Source organism: Oryzias melastigma, linkage group LG3 (assembly GCF_002922805.2).
Source record: "Oryzias melastigma strain HK-1 linkage group LG3, ASM292280v2, whole genome shotgun sequence".
Lineage (NCBI taxonomy): Eukaryota > Metazoa > Chordata > Actinopteri > Beloniformes > Adrianichthyidae > Oryzias > Oryzias melastigma.
The window spans coordinates 25,588,204-25,605,374 of NC_050514.1; the positions used below are offsets into that span (position 1 = coordinate 25,588,204).

Below are 17,171 nucleotides of genomic sequence, written 5' to 3' on the forward strand. Positions count from 1 at the left end.
TTACTTAAAATTAAAAAAAAAAAATTACTTTCAACACGCCAGAGCAAAGTTTATTTTTTTACATCCAAGATCTTATAGTGATGATGAGACTAAAATTACTGCATACATTGTCAAAGCTTGGTGACCAATCCATGTTCAAGATGGTTTTTGACACATATTTAACCACTTCTAATCCATCAGACTAGACAAATGTTCATCCAGTTCCAGCCCTTAATCACTCAAACTAATGACCAAACTCCAAAATATAGTTTTATGTGGGTTTTTTTATAGTTGTTGTAGTTTTGTCAACTAAAAATCCCAAATTCACCCAGATCTTTACCTCTACATTTTTCAGAATGTTTTCCATTTTTAAAGTTTGTTGCTGCTGTATGTTTTTTTTTAGCTTATTGCATTGAAAAGATGAATTGGATATATATATAACTCTCTTTTAATAATGACATTCAAACTTTTAGTTTTTTTGTTTTGTTTCCTTTCTGAAGCGCAGAAATGTAATAGTTCTGAAACAGAATAAAGTATTTTTCTACAACGGTTGGATGTTCCCAAAGACAGTTTGGGAATTACAAATTAACCAGTACATTAGTTTGGGTAGGGTTGGGAACATCATCTTTTTTTTAAACTTTGCTCGAAAAAAAGAAATCGATATGACATGGGCAGTAGTCAGTGTAACATACAGTGTGAAACACAGGGATTAAGGACTATCCTTCATTTCCTGAAATGCACATCCAGCATAAGACATTTCAGAACAGAAGTATTTTGAATTTTCTAATTTTTTTTTCTATAACATTTTGTATTTTAAACTGCAGAGTATTCCTTGCATGCTTTAAAATCGAATGCTGTTCATTTTAGTCATTTTTGCATCTTTGAAACTCATGGTCTGACAAGTTTGCATCCTCCTTCAGTGACAAATGCAAACATCTAGCTGCAGCACCAGCAGAGCTGAACGTTCATTCTCTGCCCGTATGAGTCAGTTCCACAGCTTTCATATGGAGCTTCATTTTATCCTGGGTGGAGATGTTATAACTTTTGCAAATGACACAATGTGCTACATGAGTGGATTACAAGAAAAAAGGCATTTTCATTTTACAAATGAAAACTTGCACAAATGAAAATTGTAAATATCTCTACATGGTAAAAGAAAATTGCTTCGAAAGAAAGGTTTCAAAAACAAATTAGCTTAAAAGACGTCTTCCTACGTGGAAATACACCTCATGCTCAGCGTTGTACTCTGAGTGAAAGCCACTCACAGATGTGGAACAGAAACAGCACTTTAGACCTTTTATAGCTCTGAGGAACAAAACAAATCCTTAGAAAATAAACCATCAGTAGTCTATCCAGTAGTCTTGCTGCTGTAAAATATTGTTTAGCTGGCTTAAAAAATTATATAAAAAAAAAAAAACTTTAAGGGCACCACGGGACCAATTAGAGTTAATCTTAACAATGTGAATATAATAAAATATCAGTCGTAAAGGTGGTGCACTGCTAACCCTAATCCCTTAGGGCTGGTTCCTAATCAAAGTATCTATCTTGTCATATGCAGCAAACACTGTAAAGATATCAGAACATTTTTTATTTTTAATGGCGAAATCTATTTAGTATTGATTTTTATTGCATCCTATTTTTTATTTATTTATTTTTTTTAGATACACCTAACAGCTACAGTATGTGCAAAGCTTTTTGTCAGTATAGAAATGCAATAGTTGTTAGTACATAAAGAAAAATAGAAGCAGTCACACAAAAATCTTTCTTTATTTAAAAAAGTAAAATTAGAACAGTAAGTTAGTTAGTTCCTTAATTTACTTTATATTTCTTAGAAGACAAATGACTATGGCTTACACATTTGGTTTTGAAATCAGAAACAAAGTCAGACTAATGTACTCGACGTGACTCAAACTGAGACATAAGTAGATATACTTTTTGGTTCACAGAATTAAACTTTGCCCAACAGAAGACAATCAAAATAAATCAAAAGTAACTACGGTTCTATGAATCTAGAATGACAGTCAGCGTTCCCGGTCCCCGGCTCTTGCAAGAAATGCTTGGGTCCGCACTCCTGGTCACACATGACTTTATTGCCTCACGCGGGTCATCAGGAGGTCACAGGTGACTTTGATGTCAATAAATTCTCAAACTACACATGCACAGGAAGGACCATTCAGTGCTTGAAGCACCGCCAGTCAGGAGGAAGAAAATACAACTATTGTGGTATCAGCAAAATAATATGCGACTATTTACATTAGAGTCAACGTCATGATCAAGTCTTTACCCAATACAAAGTTTATGAACAGGAACTAAGATATTTTTTTAACTGCTCAAGCAATTTCTGGCCCAGCAAATTTGTAGTAAATATTTTCTTAAAATCAGTGTTTAATTTTGTTTAAAATTTTTTTTAAAAAAGTAGTTTCCTTAATTTACTGTTTTTTTTTAATGGAGTGTCTTTAGATCATGTTAATTATGTGCTACTTGTTCTCTTGTTGCTTTGCAGAGATTTGTTTGCTGACACGAGGCAGGAGGACAGCCAGCGTCCGAGCAGACACATACTGCCGCCTGTACTCGCTGTCAGTCGATAACTTCAATGAAGTCCTGGAAGAATATCCAATGATGAGAAGGGCCTTCGAGACTGTCGCGCTAGACAGGCTGGACCGCATAGGTAAGAAAAAAGAAATCTGAAAAAATCAACTTGAGCCAAAATGTAGAGTGGAGTAAAACACTATTTATCTTTAATATCACTGACAGTGACATTCATTTATGTTGGCTGTTGGAATGACAATGAAAGGGACACTGTACCACTATTCATCTGAGTAGTGATAGTGTCCCTTTCATTGTGAAAACATAGCTGAATGCTCAGCTTGGTTTAGAATGAAAGACAGAGAGATTGTTCTAGAGTTTCTTTGTTGAAATTTCTGATTTGAAAAGATTTAATAGGCTGATAGTAATTTTTCTTTGGAATGGTGCCATGTGCATGTCCTTTCTTTTGGGTTTCATGCACATGTGCACCGTTCTTCCTTAACAGAGTCACTCATACAGCACTGATCTACAAATGAATTACTGTCTTGATGGACTTTGCCAAATCTATTCTAAATATTCAGTTGATAAGCGTTCAGGGGTGCCAGGACAGACTGGATGTAGTTACAATACCTCACAGCTAATGTATCACAAGTCATGAAAGAAAATGGATCTAGGTCTAATAAATCTCAGACTAATTGCATTTCCATTTACAATATGTTCAGATTTAACAGTCTTTTGTTAACACTGTATTAAAAATGAAATGTATTTGAATTAACTCTGTCGCCGCTAGTGCAGTCATTCCACTACAATGGCTTATGGGTATGCAGTTTTTTGTCTCTAATAAGTGTCCAGTTAGGAATAGGAAGATAAAGCTTAACAGTAGAAAAAAAATCAAATGAGCAGAAAGTTCATTTTTTTAAATGGAATTAATTAAATTTGGTCTATTTGTTTATTTATGCAATACCTTTGTCCAATTTCTGTCTATTCTGCTCTATTGTATGACTATTTTAACTAATATTTTTTATACTCTTAACATTTAGGGTAATATTGGTTCCATTTGTAACAGTTACAAAAATGTTTGTTTTTAAATAAGTCTATTGGAAAATGATCTAAAGTGCACTCATATGTGAACCTTTAACTGTTTATGCTGATTATTTATTGTTATTCTCACACTTGTCCTTTTTTTCTCTCTCTTTTTTGTCACCCTTCACATTATTTTTTTTATTAATTTCTTTTTTTTTTTGCCTGGTTGGGGGATTTTCTGGTAAAGGCAAGAAAAACTCCATACTGCAGCATAAAGTGCAACATGACCTCAGTTCCGGTGTGCTTAACTACCAAGAGAATGAGATCATCCAGCAGATTGTGCAACACGACAGGGACATGGCCCACTGTGCTCACCTCATGCAGAATGCCCCGCCACAGACACCTCCCTCACCAACTCCTGTCATTTGGGCTCCTCTAATCCAAGCCCCTCTGCAGGCAGCAGCCGCCACCACCTCTGTCGCAATCGCTCTGACCCACCATCCGCACTTACCATCAGCCCTCCTCAGACCTCCAGTTTCTGTCCTGGGTTCACTGAGGGAGCCGCCCAACCGACTTCGGAAGTTCCAACCATTTGTACCCTCAGCCACAGCATCTGGATCTACTATAGACTCCCCCTCTAGCACCCCGTCTAAGTTGCGCACTGGAGTGGATATGCCGTTGCTGACCTCTTTTCGAGCACAGCAAATGACTTTGGGTTCTGGGACAACAGGGTCCTCGCAGCATGCTTCAGGAAGTAAAGACAAGCGAGGAACTAATGGGAAAAGGTGTGGACCCAGTGAAGGAGGGCCTTCTGTCTTCCCCTTTAGTTTATACTCATCTTCGGATTCACCCTCAACTAGCATGGCCCAACTACACCCACAACCACTACACCAGCAGCCCTTTCGACCCAGTACCCCACCGCTCTCAAACCTCTTCCATCAGGGATCAGTCGGTGGAAGCACAGGGTCAGGACTTAGTGGCGGGGCAGTTGGAGCTTGTGGTGGTGCTACAGGATGGTCTTCAGCTGGAGCAGGTGGTGCATCTGTTGAAGAAGCCACAGGAGAGGATACAGACTGGGCTGGGGAGGACTTTACAACTGGGGTGACCGAAATGACTCCTGGGGGGAATTTTGGCTTCAAAGGAGGCACTGAATCAGCACGTGGAATCTTTGGGGAAACAGTTGTAGGGCTCTCCGAGGGATCACTAGGTCCTGCTTGTGACAGGTTCATAAGCGGGAAACCGGGTGGATCCTTGGCTAGTTCTGTGTTACAAGACAAAGATTTGGTATCTATGGTAGGAACTTCTAGAGTACCAATTGGAAGAGCTACAAGAGGATCGCCGGGCGGGAGTTCTAGAGAATCACTAGTTTCGACAACCATTGGGGGATCAATGGGTGTGATAAAAGATGGATCGGTTGGAGTTGTTTCTGGTGTTCATTCTGGGACAGCATTTGACGGAGTTTGTGATTCAGCAATTGGGAACCCCAGAGGATCATTAGGAAAAGGTTCTAGCGCATCAACAAGTAGTTTCACAGGAGGAGCCTTAAGTGAGGCAGGGGGACACACCGGCAAAGGAATGGGACGTGTGTTGACGAGCCACACAAAAGGATCTACAGTTTGTCCTAGTGGGGCATCTGGTGGGATCACAACTGGTCATTTTAGTTCTTCCCGATGTCAGAGTCCCATATCTACCAGTACATCAATCTCCATACCTAGTCAGATACCCCATAACCAAACACCTCCCAAGCCTTCCCAAGCAGCTCCTCCACAGCAGTTTGCTGGAGGAGGGAGAACTAACAGTGGTTTGAACCTCTTCCAGAATCCCCTACAAGGATCCCCATCTTGCAGCAGAGGACAGCCCAGTCAAGCTACTGAAAGTTCTCCATCATCACTTAGCCAAGTCAACTTGACAGGTCTCCAGTCTAGCTGCTTGCCTCAACAGATGTCCTTAGAGAGGTCTGCATTGGCATCTCTAGCCCAGTATGGCTCAGCAAATGCCTCTCCCTGCCTTACCCCTGTTGCTCCCAGTCCTACTATTCAAAGTCCAGTAACGGGTAGGACTTTCCACTACAGCGACCCTTCAAGTGCCACAGGATCCCACACTTCTTTGCTTATGCCTCAATCTCCTCTACTTTCACAATTTCCTAGCCAGTCACACACTGGGAGAGATTCACCTCTGGGATGTTTTTCTGAGGACTTAAAGCATTTATCAAGCTCGCACCCATCTCTTCCCCTGGAAGTGGCCCAAGCTCTAGGCCACCAACCTCCTCGCCCATCTACGGAATATTACCCTTCACCATTTTCTTCTCCAACGTTTGTGCCCAAACCTTGTAGCTCAGTACCAGGGCATATGACTCCTCCAATACAGACGTCTCCAGGACACCCTCAACATTCTCAGCTCCCTGGGGCCTCTGTGGCCTTGCCTGCTAGGAGGAGTTCTCCCACGCACTTGTCAGATCTAGAATCTCAAACTGTCCGTTCAAAACTCCCTTCGAACTTGTGAGGATTGATCACACCCTCCTGAGATCCCATGAAATAAACACAAACTTATTTTCATTTGTAACATTCTTTTCCGTACTTTACTTCACTGTGTTCCACCTTGCATTTTACCAAGATTTTTGAATTTACTGTGACAAAAAAAATCACCTGATAGGTCAGAGATCTAGAATATTCTTTGTTCATTATATACTATTTGTTTTTTTAAATTTAAACACACTGTATATAGATAGAGATATATTTAAATGATAAGTTAATCAAGGGACAAGGAGGGTGTGAAAGTTGGAGGTCAGTTGTTTTATTGATTTCTACGACTATGCCAAATGCATCTGGTGATATATGTGAAGTTCATAAAAGGACACCACGTTCTTTTTCTGCAGGAACTTATGCACTAACACCTGCATGAACAACAGTTATTTTGTGTGTTTTGAAACAGTTATCCACATTTTTAGCAAAGGGGACATGCTTTGAGAGTCTTGTACTGTCTCATTTGGGATCACATATTGTTGATCTTAAATGTGTTGATTAGATTGTACCTATTTATTCTCTGTGTAAACTTTCTAAAAGAGATGGGGATGAAATTTTAGCAACCAAAAAGACTTTACATGAGAAATAACTGTCCAGCTCTCTGCGGTCCATTGATTAATGTTTTGTATTGAATCAGCGCTGGTTTTTGAAGCAGGGGGTTGTGGGGAGATTCCCTCCGTATCAATAATAAGTCACATCATTCTACGAGGGACTGTTTTTTTCTTCAGTCATATCCTAACAAACTCACTTTGTCTTCCAAGTACATGCCACTAATGTTTGTAGGAAGTGTGTTATTTTTATTTCTGTCAGTGTGCAGCTGTTAATGAGCGAATGTTAAATTAAGTGTGACAAAGTCAAACAGCCGGATGCAAGGCGAGAGTTTTCGCTTGACTGAGCAAAAGTAAGTTTGCCTTTTTGGACAAAACCAAGGACTTCCACTAACCACAGGTGGTGTGATGCATTTTGTAGCACTCAGAAGTTAAAAAAAAAAAAAAAAAAATCAGTGTATATAATAGCCTAAAAGTTAATAAGACAGTTGATTATAATGTACACTTTCAAGTTAATTTGTTCTCCCTACAGGCTTCCATGAATATTCTTTAACCAAGACTTTAATTTAATAAATACTTGTTCGTCGGCACACAAGCTGACTTATCTAAGAAGTATACCACTTGGTGTATGTCCTTTCTACTTTACTTCCTTTTGTAGCTGCTAAATGGTCTGCACAGACCTGTGTCCTTACTGAAGGTTGACATTGAGTTTAAAATAATGAATGTATGTCAATTTACTGATGCTTAAAGTATAAACTGTAGCTGTGGTAGATGCACTGATGGCATACTGCCCCAGGGGGAAAAAAGGGACTGTTCTGTAACTGAAAAGGTCATTGACTCCATATCTTAGAAATATGTTATCTACAGCAGCCATTTCTATTTCCAAAGTGTCCTTTAACAAGACACAGAAGCACTGGCTAAATTGTTCATAACACAATTTGGAGATGTTTCTCAGTGAGCTGCGTACAACAGCCCACTCTCTACTTCATTTATTGTAAAACTGTGCTCCCGCTCTATTTTTTTGGAAGAAATTCTTCACAATCAAAAATATTTTTTTGTTTTAATTTGTTAACTCTGTTTGAAACAATGCAAACTAATAAAAGCATTGTTGTTTTATTTAGCATGAACATTAGCAAAACCTTAACTTTTGTAATTATTAAAAGGAGAATCACCCTGACTTGTGTTTTTGCAAAAAAGTGAAATACATAATCTGCCACTAAAAGGTGATTTTATTTGTTTCTTTTTCAGCAAAAGTTCCTGTTGCTCTTCGCAGATTTAGAAAAGTTCTTTGCATGACCCACTTAGATTCTAGCAGATACATTAACTGCTGCATTCACTAGCCTTGAGAAAATAAGGCTTTGGATGGAAGGGCCCACCTGCCTCTCTGTAAGGAGCTTTAATCAAAAGCATGTAACATAAAACCGCTAATTAAAGGATATAAAGGTTTCATGAAGGTGCGAAATGAGTTGAAGAAACATTATTTAACAGAATATCACTATTTTTTTGTTTTCACCTGATCTAAATGCATTTTTTACTGTTTGTTTTTTCCTTTTGCCTGCTTCTTTGTTGTCTTGCTCCTATATCTAAGTCATATCTGGTTACAGTCCATCGACACGCTCTGAGAGCCTTTATGTGATTGGGGACACAGCATACACAAAAAAGACGGGTATCACTAAGCTCCCAAAGGAGAAGCGGCGTGATATGATCTCCATGTTTTTCTGTATCTCATCGCCAAGACAGGCGCAGGTTCCACTTAGACAGCTGAGTCCCCAACTCAGTCACAGCACTCAGCCACAGCAGCCTAATTTAACAAGACATGTTTGTAATCCCTTGACCCTCACAAGCTATCAGAGACTTGCACACCGAGGTGACCATGCTGTACCCTCATTACAGTTGTGTGAAGTCCTTATAACAAGGTAGGACACCAAATACACAAAACCCACTCATGACTGCACAAACGCATATTCACAAACACACACTTATGCAATGGTCGTATTTGCAAATACTGTTGGATACTTCATGGATTTTTTTTAACTGCAACATTTTAAACTTTCAATAAGAAGTATCTGTAATTTAATAAACAAATCTATGACTAATTGATTTTCCACTTTGGTGGTTACATCCCAGGCTAGTATGTAGCTTGTAGTTGTTTCCACTTATGTGACAATAATCTGAGCACTAAGGGATTTTTAATGGAGTTTAGTCATTAGTTGCTCAATAATTATATCAATAGTCATCAGTCACACTTCATCATCACTATGAATAAACAGGACTACCTTGGGGTCAAGCTAACTTTTATTAAAAAAAAACAGTTTTTGTTTGTGAGGGGGTATAGCTGTCTAAATGGTTACGACATTCAGAGGTTCTTTTCTTAAACGGGTTTTCATTAGTGCTACCACTAATAACTTAGGATCTGTCAAAACTGCTTTACAAAGTGCACCCTAACCCTGCATGGTCTCATGTGATCTTATCACCCGCTGATGCATGACGAAACACAGTTAAGGAGTGGTCATGGCATAAAACTTGTATTATTTATTCCAGTGTTGCATTTGGAACAGATTAGGTTAACTACCTTTGCTTCTCTATTGAGTAAATTAATGTTCTATTTGTCTCCAGCAGATTATTCTTTTTCAATTTTAGACGGAGAAAGTCGACTCAGCTGAGCTAGTTTCTAAACAGCTGGGACTTTCCACATCTGGAATTTTGAATGCATTTACTTTGCAGGCTGAATTCCTGTTCTAGAACACATTTTTTTTACTGTCAGCACTACTTTATTCTGGCATGGATGTGGAGAACAGTTAGAAACCAGTCTCTGAGACAAAGGTGTAAATGTGAAGAGACGCCGATGCGCTAACAGAATGATGCGGTTGGACGTTGATCCACAGGGGGGACAGGGACAGGCTTCGTTTGGCATCTTCTCGCCTTCCTTATGATTGTTCCTGAGTGTTTGCAGATGTTATTCAGTGTGATATTGATTGGAAGGATATGAGGCAGAGCGGTGTTATGTAGCTAACGGGTGTTGTTTGTGTGCGATACGGTGTTTTCACTCCACCTGTCAGGGTCGATGGGTGAGGCGCGACGCTGTTGGAGAGGGTAGGGCGGAGGAGGCGGAGGTCAAAGCTTACAGGGAGAAAACAGACAGGAATTGATTAGTCTTTCTGAACGCAGTATGGTCTATTATCACAAATAAGCAGTTTAGATGAAGGGGTGGGCGGACACACTGTTTGCTAGCTCTGTTACTGTCAGTTAGAGAGCTGACACATGGAGCAGAATCTGCAGACGTTTCATTCACGCCGGTGTCATTTCATTAAGGAAAGCACCAGATTTCAATGACATTGAGAGGAAGAAATTCTTGACTGATAACGATGTCGATTTGAAATAATGCACTGGAAATGAGAAGAAAGTTTATAATCCTCAGGCCCGTGATATATTTGCAACCCATGTAATCCTTTATTCCAAATAAAGATTTGAAAACAGCCAAAATTGGAAATAACAAGATTTCCACCTAACAGCAATGTTTACTCTTCAAGCAGATTTTTTATTCAGACTATTTGCCACAGCTGCATCTGCAGCATTATGCAGCACAGAGACAGTGTCTTTCATAAGAGTCAGCTGGGAATTAGATAAGGAGGCTTACAAACTTTGCGTCTTTTGAGAGACACAAATCAAGAAAAACAATGGTGACTCACTTTCTCATGCAGAGAACTGTTTCCATTATGTCTCTCACCCACCTTTACATGGCGAGTAGATCTGTGTTTGAAAACCATCTTGGAGAAAGCAGTGAGGGGCATGAAATTGATCACAGCAGTTAAGGTTCTGTCCAATTTTTACAAATGTAACTTTAAAAAATTGCTGAAGACACTATTGAAAAATTACCATATATTGTTATCCCCAGTTTTTAAAAAGATGTACATTTAAGTTAATAGTTTCAGTTTAAAGTCCCTTTAAAGACGGAAATTTGATTGTGATTGGCTGTGAAGAAAGTGAGGACTAACTGACGTTTGGTGTGAAGAATCAGCAACCTAGCATACCTGAAAATGAGGTAGATCGTCCTTATTCAAATTGCCCCACAGCTTTACTCTGATGCATCCACTTGTAGACGACTAGATCCATTTATGTCTTTATTTTCCTTGTCCGGGCTGGCATTTTACTTAAAACTGTAAGGCTGGATAGCTCCAGGATTGCTCGCCAGTTTTGTTGCACATATAATGTCAGGTTGGGATTGTTGGGGCCTGTAAGCGTGTGTTAGAGTGCATAAATAAGGGGATGGTGGCAAATGGGGGTTGGCCTACTCTGCACCAACTCATTAGCAAACATCTAATGAACTCCTGCCGCTCTGCTGAAACTATGTTGTCAAAAACAACAGGTTTTTGATTTTCCTCAAAAAATGTCAATCATAATTAAAATACCACTGGGAACACTTTTTAAAAAGCTCACAAGATGATCGGAGTGGAACTTTAAGTTGAATTCATTGGTATGAACAGAAACCTGTTTACAGGTTTGTCTCTGGCTGGCTAGCTTTATGTTGTGAAACAGATTTCCTTTTATGGCGCCTCTGTACCATTTCCAATTCTCTGACAAAAGCTGCAGCGGATCGTGTTCAGTGCACTTCCAATTTCATTGCTTAATCATATAGCTCCTCTCCCTTTATGCAGTTCTACCCCCTCCATAAATATTAGTTGGTGAATCAGCGATGCACGCCACTGAAATCATTTGCTGTGAATGAGGATTACATGTAGCAGAGTGGAATCAAACCCGCAGGTGTGCTATTTTTATCTGTTTATGCATTCCCAAAGCACCTTTTTATCAATTCAGAACCACTAACTCCTTTTACATTTCCTTCTTATTGTATTTGGCTCTCAAGTTGAAGAATCAGTTGGTTATTGGATACAATTTGAAGATTACCATATCCAGAGAGGAGTTGTTTATTTTTGCGTGTAAAACAGCTGACCTTTGTTGCTGCTACTCCACTGAGGTGGAATGACACCAGCACAGTGTCAGTCCGACCACAGGCTGGGCTGTTGGGCAGATACTGTAACCTGAATATGACCCAGTTAAGGAATGGTGCAACATTTACTGTTGGGGCTTTGAGGGAGCGGCCCTGTGCAGCTACCTGACAGAACTGAACTTCATACACTCATAGTTCTGCAAAACTTTGATATGCAAATCACTCATTGCATGTGTATCTCTTTGGTTGCAGCTGATCAGACAGCTACAGTATGTGTTGAGGCCAAAGGTGGGCTGCTCTTCCTAGGATTAGTGAGGGGGGGGGGACAGAAAGGGCACAGTCAAACTCTATTTGGAGAGATGGAGGCTTTACATAAAGAAAAAAAATCCTTCCTCTCTGCTGTCTTTCATTTGCTAAAGTACATATATAATTCCTCTTAATCTGCTGTTGGGAGCATAATGTTGACAAGGTACTCACTTGTATCGATTTATATGTTGCATAGGAACTATTTGTATTTCTGTATTTATTTTAGATTCTCCTAATAATTGATATCAGCACTGTAAGCAATTAAAACCAAACTGTCTGTATGTACATACATTCATGAAAAGGGTTTTATAAAACCATTCACATTGTTTGACCTCTTTGTTACGGAGCGGGATGTTTTCAGTTCGACGCTATCCACGATTTCAACTGGAGAGCTCAACATTCTTTGGACAATAACCCAATCGACAATTCTTTTACGGAGCGTTTTGAGGAGGACGGCATTTTGGCTGCTTTGCTATTGTTCAATGGACTTTTTTTCTTGGGAACTACAGGGGGAAAAAGCAATAAAGGAACTGTGCAGGTATGATGGGAGCTTGTGGGACGCTGTGCCGACCCACACAACAACCACAAACATACGGTAGCAGTGACTGATCGTTTGTGTGGCCTTGAAAGGGGTGAACTATTGATAAGCACATATACTGGATGAAATAAAATGGTACTGAACAAAATACGAGGAACATGTTTTTTGGTCTCTGTTTTTGGAACACTGAACATGCTGCAGATAACAGAGGTGTGCACTCTTTTAGGACATATTTAATATCCAGGAGTAAAAAGTGAGGAATTAAAGTAATTTCCACATTATAGGGCACACTGGAATAAAAGTCAATTAATGGTATATTTTATGATCTTATGTCAGATTAAAGACGTGATGAAGTTTAAGACGCATTAAGCAAAACAAGAGTCAAAGATAAGTCCGTCAGTGAGTCAGACTTTAGTAGCTGCTTTAATGGTAATTCTATAACTTGTATAGGACAAACTACTGTACGTTAGCCACTTTAGAGGATTCACAATACTTATAACTCCGAACCTTGTTTGCAACAATAAAACAAACGTTAGCCTTCTGTGACTATGCTAACTCTTAGGCCCAATCCGATTTCTTCCCTCTCTATTTGGTGCACCAAACGGAGAGTTATGAAAAAAAAAAAAATAGTATCTCATATTTCGGATGTCACTTTCATTCGATGACATCACCAATAACCGCCGGTCCGCTAGCACAGAGCTTCCAACGCTTGAAAATACATAACAGCTGTTGTATAACTTTAAAAAGGTCACGCTACAACAAAAAGTCATCACTTACATTTAAATTTAAACATTTAAATGAGGTTCAGAGCGCACCCACGTGAAGAAAAGTGCTTCTCAGTGCCACGTGGTTTACCCTCCGCTTGGAGGGTAGGATTTAAAAAATAAATTCCCGGGACAAGACTAGCACTTAAACTGCCCCTTCAAATGGAGGGGAAGGGAGAAGGGAAGAATTCTGATTGGGCCCTTAACCTTGTTAGCAACACAAAAAAAACCCCAAAAATCCTGCAGTCCAACAGTGCTACACGTTAGTCACATTAGCACATTCACAATATCTCCCATCTTTATTTTGCAGCTTTATTCGCAGCTACTGAGTTAATCATGGTTAGTTTCTTTTCCTCCACTTAGTAATCTGCTTACCAGCAAGCCATCTGGTCTGATCTGAAGTGGAACCATAGATGATACATAAAGAGAACTGGACTGATCATCCCCTCCCCCTTCGTATTCTAAATAGAAAGTACCCGCTGGTCTCAGAGAGCCAAAATCAAATAGACTTCTGTTGAGAAATAAGCAGTCATTCTGTTGTCAGAATAACAGTCCTTGCTCTGGTACATCTTTTTAACATGTTCTATTTAAACCTTTTTTTTTTTTTTTTTTTTTTTNTTATGGCAAGTTATTCAAGTTAAAAACTGGCAAACCAGATGGCTCATTAAAAGCATGTGGTGCCCGGTGGCTCCACCTCAGATGTTTAAAGCGTTTGATTGACAGATTCGTGGACCAATCACGTCGTTTGGTCCCAAAAATGGCGAATTCAGGCAACATGCATACCATGAAAAATGTTGAATGAATTGATTTCAGCTTATTGGAACCCGAGGTCACAGCCTTGTTTCGTAAATCTCCATTTATGTCAATGGGTCAAACACCCATACAAATACCGCGGCAATCCACCATAAATATAAAAGATTGGTGATCCTGCCAGAAAACGTGGAAATAATGCGAAGCCTAAAGCTACCATTACCGTTGTATAGGCTACATCAGCCTAAATGTTCACTATTGAGAGGAAACTCACTCAGATCTTAAAATGTTTCACTGAAGTCCTCCTTTATCAGCTGACAGTAATAATTTACTTGTGAAAAGTCACATTCTTGTTTTTCCAGCTCTGTTTGTGCAATTGTAGCACAGCAGTGAACAGGCATCTCAACCATTCCAATGACGCCCAACTTTGGGTATGCAACAAGTTAGCATTGCCACTCTAGCCTATCTTTAACTCATTCCAGAAAACACCACTTTGTCACAAAGTTAACACCAAACTTTGTATTTTGTAGATAAACAGACTAATACCACCAAAACGAATGTGACTGTGACAACAATTCCCAATATTGTTAGTAACACATAAAAAAAGAAACAGTCCAGCATCGCTACACGTTAGCCGCATTAGCATATTCATAACACCCAACGACAGACTGACGTTTACCTGTCAAAATCACTTCAACATCAATAAGCACAACCAGAATGAAGGTATATGAGGTGCTTTGGCCTAAAAGGCTCAATGTCATTTTTACTTTTTAACTAAGGCTTTTAAAGGTGTCTTATACTGTGGAAAACACTGTAAATCAATCTGAGTAACTTTTTTAAAATAAACATACTCCTACGAGTAACTTTATTTAATTTTTTAGTTTCTTTCTTTCAAAATGAGGGAATTTTCTCATTTTGTCTCTCTGATTTCTAAATCTCTGAACATCTATAATGTTCTTACTCAAACGTTCAAACTTCTGTTTTTACTTCTACTTGAGTTTAATGTTTTGGGTTTTTTTTCAATGGATTCTGCTAGATATCCAAATTTATCTGTACATTTTTAATGTTATTACTTTAAAAAAAAAGCAACAATGGGAAGTCCTTTTCAGACACACGTGTCCACTCACATGCACACAAAGCACAGTCAAGAGACAGGTGAAGCTACTCAAAAATCTGGAAATGTTGGCAGACTGTAAAAAGGAGGACAGTCTGTGTCTGCCCCTGTGAGCACTCAGCCATCTGCTTCATTAGAATTCCCCCTTGAGGTAACCTTCCCTTCTTCAAGAGGAACTCATTGTAAGTGAAGGGCTTTGTTTTATATTGTCTATTGTAATTACACAGTATTCGCCTCTTCTGATGTTTGCCTGCAGTGAGAAGTGAAAGTGGCTTTAAGCCGCCCGCTTGGCGTCTGACAGCAGTGAAAATTCACGCAGCAGTGTTGTATAAACACAGCATGGCCGCCGTTGCCTCCTGTACCGCCTCTGTGTGGGTTTGTCCAGCAGCCAGAGCGGTCATGGTGACATCCAAGCAGCTGAGGTGGCAGCCATGGAGAGACGAGCAGCTCTAAAGCCTTCCTCTGCAGCATCTGGGATAATCTGTTCTAGTTCTTCTTGGGTCACACTCCACTGTAATTAATCCCACCATTACCCTGCAGGCGTTGGGGTTAAAGCTCTGCATACGCTCGTGTCTCAAGGTTTAACTCTTTTTACAGATAGCCTCTTTCAATTTTACACCTGCACTGGAATAGGGCAGAGGCAAGGCATAAATTGGAACATTTTATTGGTTACATCTTAAAAGTACATGGAGATTATGGATTTCTGTTGGCCAGCTAAATGAAATTTGACAGAGCTGAGTGACAGATTTCGTGGATCAAAAAAAAAGTAGAGCTCACGCATTAATTCTGCAAATGAAATGTGTCATTTATTGCCTGGCTTTCACCAGCCGTCTTTTTTCCCCCCACACAATCTCAGATATCTGTTATATTTATGTTTACATAAAAGAAAAAAAAATAATTTGATGTTCACTGTGTTCTAATGCTCATTGCATGGAGACCTGGCACTCTCTTTTTTTGGCAGCCAAAGGCTCAAAGCACTCAGAAATACACGCAGTAACTACAGCATATCCGTATTAGTGCTTTTCCCCCCTCTAAAACCCTTCCATCAAAGCCTTTTGACATCTGCCAGTTTGTTCACTAATTTTGTCCAAATGCCAACTTTGAAATGTTTTCTTCTGGTTAGTGTGCGAGCATGTTTCCACACACAGGATAAACTCTGTATCAACGCCTAATCAAGCTTTGAAGAACCCAGAGAATGATCTGTCAACCAAAAAGTTCATTTTGGTCTAACAGGCTGTAGTGTTCACTGGTATTGCTGGGGTCAGTGGGAGAAATGAAGGGTTCCTCATAAAAGGAAACCAGGATATTAAACGTCATCATTGGATGAAGTTGTGTAAAATTCTGCAAACTCATTAGAGAAGTTGCCAAATGGGTTTAGTTTCATAAACTCTGCTTGAGATTTATTTTAGCTAATGCCTTAGTCACATGGGGGTTGACCGGACCTGAAGAGGGTTGTAAAGAGGAGTGGTTGCATCTTAAGGGGAGTGCGGGTATGTCTGCAGGTCCCATGAGGCGAGAGGCCACCACAAGGGATGCCATGAAAATGGAAGGTACCATTGTCCTGTATGTGTCCTGTATTTTAAACCCATAATTGATGATGTCCCAGAAATTCAATGGAAAAAAACTTGCTTTCTCTGTCAGAGTAGAACAACTAGTCGATCTAAGAGCACATCGATAGCCAGCCAATCAAATCATGGCTCCGAAGTGGCATTAAATCTGATGGACCAGAAAACTTCCATATTTGCACAGAGTTTGGATGAAGGAAAAATTGAGAAATGTGTATGACATGCCTTTAAAATGAACACTTTCACTCTTCGGCCTTGCTGAGCAGTTTACGACTTTAATATTCCCTGCGGACCACCTTCACCTTCTTCAAAGGTTTGCTATCACTGACAGCCCATGTTCACCTATAAGGGCAGTTGAGACATGACAGTCAACTTATCAGTTTCAAACAATAAATCAACACAAATTCTACTTTTTCTAATCACTCACAAGATTCCATATGAACATTTCTGAATAATTCTTGAAAGGGACAGTAACACAAAGATGTTAACATCTAGTTTAATGTCTCTACATTTTTGAAGACACTTGACAAACCTCCCAATTTAACATTTTTTTAATCATTTTAATCCTTTTGATTGCATTTTTTACTC

The 17,171-nt window shown here is 39.4% G+C and overlaps 1 protein-coding gene across 1 annotated transcript in view; it reads left to right on the top strand.

Annotated features, from left to right (window-relative positions):
- hcn4 (hyperpolarization activated cyclic nucleotide-gated potassium channel 4) overlaps nt 1-12,538 on the top strand; it is a 92,486-nt gene extending 79,948 nt beyond the window's left edge. Inside the window, exons 7-8 of the mRNA XM_024295907.2 lie at nt 2,483-2,647; nt 3,776-12,538. Of these exons, the coding sequence (XP_024151675.1) occupies nt 2,483-2,647; nt 3,776-6,030 (2,420 nt within the window). The 3' untranslated portion in view covers nt 6,031-12,538. The remainder of the gene's footprint in view (nt 1-2,482; nt 2,648-3,775) is intronic.
- The last annotated feature ends 4,633 nt before the right edge of the window (nt 12,539-17,171 follow it).